At 38.1% G+C, this 12,013-nt stretch overlaps 1 protein-coding gene across 3 annotated transcripts in view; it reads left to right on the plus strand.

The window, feature by feature from the left end:
• Positions 1-12,013, plus strand: part of ZMYND11 (zinc finger MYND-type containing 11) — a 107,998-nt gene that overhangs the window by 85,000 nt on the left and 10,985 nt on the right. For 2 of the 3 annotated variants that reach the window (XM_082479508.1, XM_082479506.1), the window contains 7 exons: positions 3,657-3,734; positions 4,129-4,221; positions 5,612-5,699; positions 6,907-6,962; positions 7,695-7,772; positions 8,315-8,433; positions 10,272-10,479. In XM_082479508.1, the coding sequence (XP_082335634.1) occupies positions 3,657-3,734; positions 4,129-4,221; positions 5,612-5,699; positions 6,907-6,962; positions 7,695-7,772; positions 8,315-8,433; positions 10,272-10,479 (720 nt within the window). The remainder of the gene's footprint in view (positions 1-3,656; positions 3,735-4,128; positions 4,222-5,611; positions 5,700-6,906; positions 6,963-7,694; positions 7,773-8,314; positions 8,434-10,271; positions 10,480-12,013) is intronic. The other variant, XM_082479507.1, reaches the window with a different exon arrangement.

Consider the following 12,013-nt stretch of genomic DNA (forward strand, 5'->3'; position numbering starts at 1 on the left):
CTTGCAGATTTCTCTAAAAATTGGTGTGACTTAAGAATCATCTTTGTTGTGGGTTAACCCCAGTAGGCAGCTAAGCACCACACAGCCACTCGCTCATTTCTCCCTAGCTCCCAGTGGGGCAGAGGAAGAGAAAAAGATAAGTAAAAGCAGGAAAACTTTTGAGTTGAGATAGAACTTGTTCAATAAGTGAAGAAATGGAAGAAGAAAGAAAACAAAATAAAACAAGTGATGCAAAGGCCTCCATGGGTAGACTGATGCCCAACCAGTTCCCAAGCAAAAGATGGCTAACTCCCTTAAACCCCCTCCTCTCTCTTTCTGTTGCTGAGCATGACATTATATGACATGGAATATGTCTTTGGTTAGTTCGGGTCATCTGCCTGGTTGTGTCTCCTCCCAACCTCTTGCATACCCCCCAGTGTCTTCACTGTGGGGGCAGAGTGGGAAACAGTGAAGGCTTTGACACTGTGCAAACTCCGTTCAGCAAGAGCTAAAACATCAGTGTGTTATAAACACTGTTTTGATCAGAAATCTAAACCCCAACATACAAGCTGCTATGAAAACAATTAACTCCATCCCAGCCAGCCCTAGCACAATCCTATATTAAAATAATTTATCCTACAAATAGAATGTCTACAAGTATAAAGATCCTGATAATCTTTTGGGGCTGGATTGAATCTTAGCACTCTACTGGAAAGAAACTTGTTTAAGTAACAAGGTTTGCAGTAGCATATCTTAGTAGATCTGACTGTAGAAAAATATATGCAGTGGATCTTGCCACAAGCCACCATCTCTATTTTTGTTTCCCAAAAGTAGGAAATTAAAAGAGCTAATTTTCATTTGTACTTGCTTCTATATCACTCTGGCTATAAAGGGACCTGAAAGTGGGTATATTTTCTTGTGTCAGAGCAATATAAATAGATTTTATGCAAATCTTGTCCCCCAACTAGTATTATCTATTTTCTTGCTTTAAGTGATTTCTTGCTTTTCTTGCTTTAGGTTGATTTCTCTGAGAACGCTACTAGTCTTCAAAATAAAAAGTAGGGTTTTTTTTATTAAAAATTTACACATTTTCCATTATAGCTTCCAAAGAATGTAAGTAGTACCTCCTAAAGGGCTAATCTTTGTTGAAAAGTGAATGAAGCGGTTGGATCATAACTTGCTTTTTACAAAGGTTGAACAACCTTGCCATAAAAAGACATTTTGCTCACTCGTAGGCTTGGATTCCCTAAATTCATTATCTGTCAACATTTAGGAGAGGAACCTGGAGATCAAATTTTTCTTAAAATAAATCTATGTAGGGAATTGAAGGAAAAGTAGAGAAATTCGAGTTTGCCTGAATTGGCAAGTTAATTATATCGTTTTCATTGGTGCTTAAGATGGTATTAGTTGCCGACATCAATAACGATACAAAGACAGCTATCTTTCTAATGATCTGAAAGATAAGACTGTAAACCATCTATCTTAACACAGTCTCTTACAAACTGTCTTGCCCAGCAGGGCATGAAAAACAGTTCATATGAATTCTGAAATACTTTCAAAGGATGATAAATTCAGAACCGTGTCAGAAAAAGAAAGGACTAGTCAGTGCAAGTGAATTTTATTGTGTCCTAATAAGTTTCAATCTTTTAAAATGCTGTGTCATTAGCAAGCACACAGCACTCCGGTCCCTGTAATGACAAAATGACAGCAGCGTTTCATAATGCAGATAATCTAATGCACATTTGGGTTTGCATTTGCAGTAGCAATGTTGGTTTATGCAAAACTGAATAGGTGAATTGAATTCCAGCAGAATGCACATTCTCACAGCAGAGAAAGTAAAACATGAATATACAGAAAGTGATTCAGACATACAGCGCAGGGTAAAATTCTGTCTCATTCCAGAGTTTGGAAGGAAGGTCAGGGAACCATTGATATTATGAAAGTTATGCTTAAATGCACTGTAAGTGTTAGAAAGATCTGGTGCTGGCCCTTTCCACACAATAGCGAGTTTTACCCAATGGTGGTAGTGTCCTGTCAGGAAAAAGCTGTAGTGTTGTTATGCATACTGTAGTAGCTATATAGGTTCATGACTGAACCGATATTTCATCCCAGTTTGTAATGATTCTATGCATACTGTTAAGCAATCAAATAAACAGCTTCATTGGTAGAGATGCGTACAATTTTGATTTAAGAAGGAGGCAGTAAGTACAATCCTGAGATGTATAGGTTGCACACTTGCTGAAGCACATGGGCCAGCCTGTGATTTTCAGTGTCTTCAGTGTCTTGAAGGAGGAATATAAGCAGAGGAGAAACAACCAAATCCTATCATTTTTTTCTTCGCTAATGTGTAATCTTTACTCTTGCCAAGTAAATGTGTAAAAGTAGTTGCTCTGTACTCAATGTGTCTGCTCCCTCTATATGTTCAGAGTCATATATAAGTAATTCAGTAAAAATAGCACACTTCTAGTGATCGATAATTCATAAGCTTCATACCTCTTTTAGCTACCTATTAGGACATGGATTCTGTTTTTTCTTGTGTTTGCTAAGCAACAGTCCTCTGCACAATTATCTGGATCTTGCTAAAGACCATCAAAATTTGAGGATGCAGGTGTAACTGAGCCAGTTTGGTCCACACAGCTTGTATACAGGTGGTGATGTGAGGCACGAGAAGGGGAGAGCTCAGCTTGGCACTCAGTGCATTTGGAGGTGTGAGGAGGAATAAACGTTTTTGCAAGAGATGTGAGCAGTTAGAAATCACTTCAGGGTAATAAACCCGGAACCCATGCTGTTGTTTCACTGCGCTTTTGTTTTGGAGAACTACTGTAGGCAAGAGCAAGGAGGAGACAGCACTTTTCAGCCAGCTGTTGTAAGGCTATTGAAATTGTGCACAGCTGCTGTGACGGGAATTGGAAAGGCTGGTTTGTAAGAGCATGCGAGGCATTTGCAGAGAGCCACCTTCTCTTTAGTAGCATGTTTTCTGTATGCAGTGCTTCCCACTAGCCTGGATTGACTTTGAAGGGTGGGGATAAGTCTCTGTACTAGTCTAAGATGAGGGGGAAAAACTCTGGATCCTGAACTGCTAAAAAGAAGCAGTCTGTGTTCCAGAATCTGGATTAGATTTTGTGAGGAAAGAACCACAAAAATCAACAACTGCTATGTTCCTCGAGCAGTAAAAGGTGCTCTGAGTTTTTACTGGCTACAGTCTATTTCACTTCCTCCTGGATGGTGTCATTTTGCCTAGTAAGCACATAATTTGTAGATGGTACAGGATATTCTTTTAAAAATAATTTCATATTTTACTGAAAATCTTAATGCCTTGCTAATAAAAAGACCATTAAATAAATTTTAAACTGCTCCCTAAAACGCCTTTCTTCATTGCTTTATTCTAATTAGACACTTTTTTACATGAGAGGTTTTGACAAAGTATTATGGATACAAGTGGAAATAAACCCTGTATTTCTTCTGTAGCTTCATTCCTCAGCCCAAACATAATTCAAAGCAACATATATAGTTGTTGTAACATATTAGTGTTACTAATTTCCCAGAAAAGATAAAAAATTGTGTGACATGTGATTCAAAGTTACTTTTTCAAATATTGTGATACAGAGAAAATTTTTATTGGATGAATTTTGAAGTCTAGTTTAAAATGATAATATGATCCTGTTTTTCTTTGACAGAGTATCAAGAAGAAAAACACAAGTAAACAAGAGATGAGCACATACCTGCGATTCATAGTCTCTCGTATGAAGGAGCGGGTGAGTCTGAAACAGGGAAGTGTATCAAAGTGTTGGATTGCACTGGAGAGGATGGCCATCTGTGACTGTGCAGGGAGGAGGGCTATAAGAGGGGGTAATTTTATTTCCCCTGTCATCAGTGGTATGTGTATTTCAATATACACTTACCATGTCTCATTGCTTGGATTAGTACCATTCTGGCAGGAGGAGTTTGTGCCATGCTCCTGTGAGTCCTCTGAAATGGACATTTTTCAGTTTTGAGACACATGTAATCGGTCAGATTGTGGATCTGCGGTTTGGCCTTGGATATTCTCCACCTGAAATATTCCAAACGATTGCATTTTTTTAATCTTTTTTTTTGTGTCTTAAGCAGATTCTAAATGCAGTAACTTACACTGTCTCATGATCTTTTCAGGCTATAGATCTAAACAAGAAAGGGAAGGACAACAAACACCCAATGTATAGAAGGCTGGTGCACTCAGCTGTTGATGTTCCTACTATACAGGAGGTAGAGTGATTTGCTTTCTGACTTCCACACTATTTATGGTGTCTTTTAACAGTGAAGGTAAACCTTAAGGACTAAAGCACTAATCCTGTTTAATTCTCCTTATGATCAGTATTTCAGTATTGTATCCAGCATTGGATATGGGAGCTTAAAATTTCAAACGTTTCCTCATAAATAGGTAACTGAGTAAAACCATTTTGAGTGGTGCCTAGTTTTCAGACATAGAGTATCCTCAATTCCTTTTGTACTAAGGTTGAAATCTTTAGAGAAAGTACCCTCTATCTAAGTCACTGAATATGGACTTGAGTGCCCATGTTTGCCTATCTGGTCCAACGTTTTTGACCATATTCCGATTTTAGTCATTAAGGCCTTGTGTAGGTGGCAACTTTATAAACATTAAATGATTCATAAAGAACCAGTCGTTTTGTTGATCACAAAAAAACAAGGCTCAGTTAAACATCTGTTTTGCGTTAATCGTTCCAAAAATAAAGTACTAGTAAATATGTTGTCCTTTTTTTTTGAACCAAAGGTCTGCCCATGACTCATATAAATCAGCTGCACATGACCAAAATGAACAGCGTATTCATCTTTATTCATTGCTGCAACTGGATTGCTATGCAATGCTGTAGATTATATTGCCCTTTACAACCATAGATGTGAAAAGCCTTTGTTTTATTATTGTTATTGAAACAGATGGATAAAGAATAGCTTCACTGGCAGTTTTGGAGGCAAACAGTACTGGCTGGCTTGAAGTACTGGCAACACTGGTTGAACCTGAAAATAGGTCAGGCCTTCCTTTCACTGGTTCACCTTCACCTGCTTCCACAGAAGGTCTTTTGGCCTTGATAACATCCTAGAAAGTGATGATGTTTTGTGTGATGATTGGAATTCTCATAGGTGATCTTGACAAAGCACAACTGAAAATGCTGCATTCCTTATCAGACGAAAGACCATAGTAGGAGCATGAACTGCATGGCTCCATGTAGGCATTTGTTACGAGTTTGGAAGACTAAGACAACCAGCCCTCGTCAGAAAACACTGACTGTCAGGGGAAGATCCTAGGAGTATAAAAGCAGTCAACATTGATTTGAAACTAGCTGGTATTTTAAGGTACAAAATCTTCACCTTAGGGAATATATTTTAATTTTTTTTCTAAACTTAGTCAGGTATTAAAGCACCTGTTTTACTTCTGGGCATTGCATAAAGGGACCAATGCGGCCAGTGTTCAGGTACTAACAAACTATGTCAAAGAGTTGTAAGTATTCCTTCTGTATGTAAGAAAGGCAGTGTCTGATCTGTGTTGCATAATGCAGATTTCTGTGAAAGCTTCCTACATAAAACACGTTCAGCACCTGAACAGTTTTTTCACAGCTCTATGTTTTCTTTTGTGTAGAAAGTAAATGAAGGAAAGTACAGGAGTTATGAGGAGTTCAAAGCAGATGCTCAGCTGCTTCTACACAATACGGTGATTTTCTATGGAGGTAAAGTACTACATTTACTCCTTGCTTTATCTGATTTATCTTTATCTGTAGGAAACTCACAAGTTCAGGATTGAATTTGGTATTAGACAATCTTAAGTGTGGATGTGGTCAGTTGAGAGCCCTTAAAAATCAAAGTAAGCTGCAAAAGGACTTTGCAGGGTCTTTTCTGGCCCACCTACTACACATCCTGTCTGGCTAAACCTGTTAGTGGAAATTTGCACCTTTGCCATCCTGTTTCTTCTGCAGCCTAAGTCATAAGTTGGTCTATACTGCAGTTTTCTGCCAGTATGCATATGTTGTTCTAGGGTGGAAAGAGGTCTGATCTCTGATGTGCTGTAACAGCAGAAACGTGTACTATAGACATGTTTTTCACTCATGGGCAATATCTGCCATATTGTGACAGCAAATATAGCTGCATCCACACTGTAAGTGTCCTGCTGGTGCAGTGTGTGGCAGTACAGCCATCAGAGAAGCTGTCAGCCACTGGGAAAATAATAAGTGACTTTGATATGGTGGGACAGTCTGATTGGAAGTGGAAAAACAACATCACCGTGTCCAGAAGCTATAGCCAGGTCCTGTAAGAAAGTTCTCCAGAGCCATTCTTTTAGGAAGGATGTGTTTCTCCCCTGCAGACATGGCTCACAGCAGGGACACTGGGAGGAGGGTGGGACCAGTCTATTTGCAGCATCAGATGATCCACACTGTTGTTGGTAGGGGGAGATGTGAATGTGCTAACAGAGAAATGCACAGGTGTAAAGGGAAACAAGTAGTGATAAATACTCTGTGAAGCATTACTCTGAGCAGAAATACTTATGTGATTGTACCTATGTTCCTGTCAAGTGGCGATAGCAGAGCGCTGTGTTTTAGGAAAATTGCAGTGTATCTTTGGGACACTAGCAGAGAAAGACACTGGATCCATATTAGGAGCAACTCTATCTCCCTGTTGCTGGTCCTCAGATGTGTACTTGTATTGTTCAGTTTAAAAGCTCCCAACAGTATTTTTGCATATAAATATGAAAAAGAAAACAAATAGAGAACTGATTGTTAGAAAATTTTAAATGGAAGGGTTATCCAAGGGACTAAATTATGTTTTGTATTCTCAAGCAAGACAATTACAGCATGAAAGCCATAGCAATGACAGCTGCAAATCTTTGCGAGCACTGTAATCGTACTGTGTTTGTGCATACCATTTATTTTTATTTTATAGCGGACAGTGAACAAGCTGATATAGCGAGGATGCTTTACAAAGACACATGTCATGAAGTAAGTAGTACCAAGTAACCAAGATGTAGACAACACACTTGATTTTCATTTCGGAATCTAAGAAAATTATTCTTCGTATTACAAAAATTAAAAGGGTGTGAAGTTTGTTATAAATTTTCCCCTAACTTTCTAACAGCTGATTCAGAATTCCTTAATTCCTTTTTCTTTTTTTTTTTTCTTTGTTTTTGCAATTAGACTATCATTTGGAAAATACCGATATTCAAATTTTAGTTTTGAAAATAATCTGGTAATGCATAGTTGGACTAGAAATACTTGCTAATCTAAATTGAACCTGAGGTGAGATTCCTACCAAATTCTGTAATTGGCATTGAAAAATCTCTCAACATTCAGAGGAGACCGAAAAACAAAGCTAGCGGAGCTGCCACACTTTCTCCATTTGTACAGTTGAATTACTTCTTTCAGAACGTACTTTAAATATTTGATGAATTTAAAGAACTATTCTTTGCATTTTCGCTGTAATAAGTCATTAAGAGTTGAATTAGTCTCCTCCCTCTGCCTTGTTTTTCTAAAACATGAATAACGTTTCTGCAGCTTCTCTTTCATCCACTCTCAGCTCACCTCAGTTTCGCACCTCTGGTTTGTACATACAGAAGTAACTCCACCAAATTAGCAAGCAAGGCTGAAAAATTTAACTGGTTTAAGAGAGAGGAATCCTACTGAAGTCACATAAATAGGATTTTTTGACTTATTTACCTTCTTTTTCTTTTTCAGCTGGATGAACTGCAGCTTTGCAAGAACTGTTTCTACTTGTCAAACGCGCGACCAGACAATTGGTTCTGCTATCCTTGTGTATGTTGCTCACACAGATTTTTATTTGTTTGCTTTTCTGTATAAAAGCCTGCAGTTTTGGTGTCATTAATGCCTTGTATATTCCATTTCAGTAGGCTTGTTTCAAAAGCATGGTTAAGACTCTGTAAGCCTAGATATTTTACACAAGTGAAACGCTGATTGAAGTTCAAAGCTCTAACAATATAGGTTATAAAACTTGGATGTCAACCAGCTACAACTGTCTCACAAGAAAATAAGGAGCTTGCAGAAATAAAACTTCGCTCCTGGATGAAGCTATACAGACAAGTTTAATTTTTGGGCTGCTTAAGATCTCTGTTTTCAATAGACAGTTACACCCTTTTCAGACTTTCTATTTTTTTTTTTTACTTTGATCCAAGCAATACATCTAACAGGGAAATGTGTTTTGTAAGAAGATAAAAATGAAAATAGCACTAGACATAAACAACAACCATATTCTTAAGATGCTAGTATAGTATTACAGCAAAATATTTGTGGGAGAATTCAATGTAATACTTCAATAATAAATACAACATTTTTTCCAGATACCTAATCATGAGTTGGTTTGGGCCAAAATGAAAGGCTTTGGGTTTTGGCCAGCCAAAGTCATGCAGAAGGAGGACAATCAAGTTGATGTTCGCTTTTTTGGCCATCACCACCAAAGGTAATTTATTAATTCCATGTGCTGCTTTTTACAAACAAAACTTAAAAGAATTTATCTCATCTATCATGTTGTAAATCCTGGCTCAGCCAGTTGCCAACATTAGAAGGACTGAGTACTTTGCCATAATTGTTTCAGAAAATATAAAGCTCATTCTAACACATCTGAAGTTGCCAAATGGCTCAGAGATTCCCTTTCCACAGTTGCCATAGGGATGTTACTTAATGCCATTTTAATTAAAGAAAGCAAGTGAACTTCAACTGTTTCTTCAAATCAGTAGCAGCCTGCTAATCCAGGCCAAGGTGAAAATTGGACAGAAATGTATTCTTGCTACCAGCAGTATTGACTCTGTGCAATTTTCTCTTCTGAGCAGGCACATTGCAATTTTGTGTTTTAGTAACATAATACACATCACAAATGTTTCAGTCTCACTGCTAGAACATTGACAGAGCTCCTGCTGTGAGTCTGTTTGCAATTTCAGAGAATAACTCTTTACATTGGAAACTTCACTCTTAGAGATCAGCTTTTACTTCTGTCTCCAGTTGTTGGGGAGGGTTATAGTACTGTTACTACAATGGATGTACTGATTTTTTTTGCTGTTTGATTTACACGCCTATAATGTGAGGAGAGGAGACATTTGCAAAGTAATTTGTGGTTGTTGGGAAGGTGGTATATTTTGGTGTATCCCAAAAAGGCCTAGACAATTCAATAAGTGTTTTATGAGCCTGTTTATTTAAATTGCTTTTCACGTAACTTGCACAGTATATAACATGTTTTCATTTGTTATATGTACTACCAAGATTTTCTAATGGACATAAGATGCGTAAAGCATCTTTATTTGTGTCACAATCACGGAATGATTTACCTTGAATCTGTTTGTAAATGAAGCTTATCTCATTAGTAGTTTTGGCATTAAGTTCACACAGCTTCAAACTTCTTAAAGTAACATGACACTTGTGGGATAAGGAGCTTGCAACTTCATAAACGTGTGCTGATAGAATAGGCAAAATACATTTTACTAGAGTGCCATTGCTTAGTTACTGTGCTGGACTTAGACAAAAGGCCAAATTCCTGGTTGGTGTAAACTAGCATTGTTTCCTTGACTTCACCAAAATGAAATTTGTATTGCAAGAATTGAGAATCTGGTCATAGACATTTAATTTGTTACAGTATTTACTCTGCTATGTAGATGTGCATGGCGGTGACTCTTTTTCTTTAATGTCCAATGCTGCTTGGCATAACCTTTCAAAATGTCAAGAGCTGCCCATCTAACTCTATGAGGACTCCCTGAAAATATTTAAGAGGACAAAGTACCTTTGGAACCAAATCACTGGCATGCATTCAATCCAAAAGAGCATGACAGTCCCCACATAAGTTCAGTCCTGATAGACAGGGGCCCAAACTACAAAATGTCTCTGCTCGAGGTGATAATTTGGTATGTTCCTTGACAGTTTTAGCAAAGAGGTCAAAGGCTAACTTGGATTAGCATGAGAACTTTTAGTAAAGATGTTTCTGTGTCTGACTCAGGGCGTTTAGCAAGACAGCAGGTAGGAGATGTGACTGCTGGTGGTGCTGGGGGAGGTTTGTGGCTCACCAAAAATGAAAGAGACTTTCAGCCATAGCACCTATAGCGAACAAGTGCTTATTAATAGCACAAATGTCTAACAGTATGCAGTCCTTTTTTTTTCTTCAAATGTGTTGAATATACAAAAATTCTGAGTAAAAAGGAATTGTCAGTCATTGGCCACTATGAAAAACTGCTTTTGAAGCCAGTTTCTCAGGTCAAGATCCTTCATCTGTATTTAACGTTTCTGAATCTGTCTGTACTGTGTATTCAAAAGGGCCTGGATCCCCTCTGAAAACATTCAAGATATCACAGTTAACATCCATAGGCTGCACGTGAAACGCAGTATGGGGTGGAAGAAGGCCTGCGATGAGCTGGAACTGCACCAGCGTTTTCTTCGTGAGGGAAGATTCTGGAAATCAAAGAATGAGGATAAAGGGGAAGAGGAGGCAGAGTCAAGTATCTCTTCTACCAGCAATGAGCAGGTGAGTGCTGCCACAATGTTAGCAATCAGGGCAATTTATTAAAGAGTACAAAGATGAGGTATTTTTTATTAACCTACTATTAAATTAGCCTTTCTCTGTCTGCAGTTTTGAGGTGACAAGAAGAGGTTTCAAAGCCTTATTTTCCCTATGTTTTATGGCTCAGTAATAGCAAGAATATGGAGTTTTCCTCTTTCCTCGCTTTCTTGGATGACCTCTGGGAAGTTTTAAAATGTTTGTCACCTACAGCACCTTGATGAGACAGACCAAGATTTCTAAAGTTAAATAGGAATGTTCAAGTTAAATGTCATGGATATCAGATAGACTGCAACACTGCCTTCTTGGACTCCCATCAAGGGACAGCCCTGTAGCTGTTCAGCCTTTTCACAGCTGGAGTATGTTCACTTTGGACTGTATTCTGCGTTACGGATCCCTGAGTAACACCAACCATGACATTTTCCGCAAGTTCAACTAAAGTTAGGTGCAGCCGTTGCACTTGAGGACCATGTGACCAGCAACTGATTAAAGTAATTAAAAATAATTCTGCAAAACAAGAAAAGTTGTATTGCTTTAACAAAGGTGAAAAGCACAAAGGGCCAAGATACAAAACTTTGCATTGCCATATGGAAATTCCCTTATCACAGCTGAACCTTGATAGTCATTCATTGTCCAATAGGGTGTTATATATTCACTATTACTGACTTGGCAGTAAGATTTTCATAGCTTGCAGTATGCTTCTCTGTATTTTTGGCAGCCTTTTTCCTGGCAACATCTTCTTTACTCATTTAAAACCACTATCCTTTCTCTAAGTCTGTATTTTAAAAAATCAGCGTGTTTTGACCCTCTTCCTTTGCCCTTTTGTCAAACAGGTCTATCATCCAATTTGTAGCTAGAAAACTTAAAGCTTATAAAACTGGATGTTGCTTTAAGGGGATGCTCCTTATCAAAGCAGTTTCAGGGTTTTTAGCCTGGTTTGCTTAGCTAATCCTTTTTAGTCCCTTTATTTAATGTCATATATGCAGTCATGCAACAATGTATGATGAAACAGGAAAATGGTCACAAATAATAGTTATGAAAAGATAATAGTGGCATTTTCCCAGTTTTTCAAAAGTGTCCATTTGCATATTTTCTGTTCCACCCCAGCTGTTCATCCTTCACTTGGTTAATGCTTATACCCTTTTCACTGGTTTCCCAGGTAGTAGGGGAGTAGCCATCAAACTCGGTGCTCTGGAGTAATCTGTAGTATCCTTGTCACTAACACTAGCTAGTACTGGATGCTTCAAAGACAGGAGTAAGAACTTTTCTGTAAGCCATTGCAAGATAATACACCATCAGTTAGATGTCACCCTTGTTTCTGTTGCTGGAGATTTTGTGACTGCTGGCTTTTATTCTAAAGCATGAAGTTTTGTACCCCTCCAAGCATACAGTTATGCTCAATTATCGCAAGTCTGGATAATCGTACCATCTTTACGTATATACATTCTCTTTATAATTATTGCTGTTTTCTGGCTTCCATAGAGATCTGCTGCCTAATTAT

Source organism: Vanellus vanellus (assembly GCF_965231255.1).
Source record: "Vanellus vanellus genome assembly, chromosome: 2".
In the NCBI taxonomy this organism is placed as follows: Eukaryota; Metazoa; Chordata; class Aves; order Charadriiformes; family Charadriidae; genus Vanellus; species Vanellus vanellus.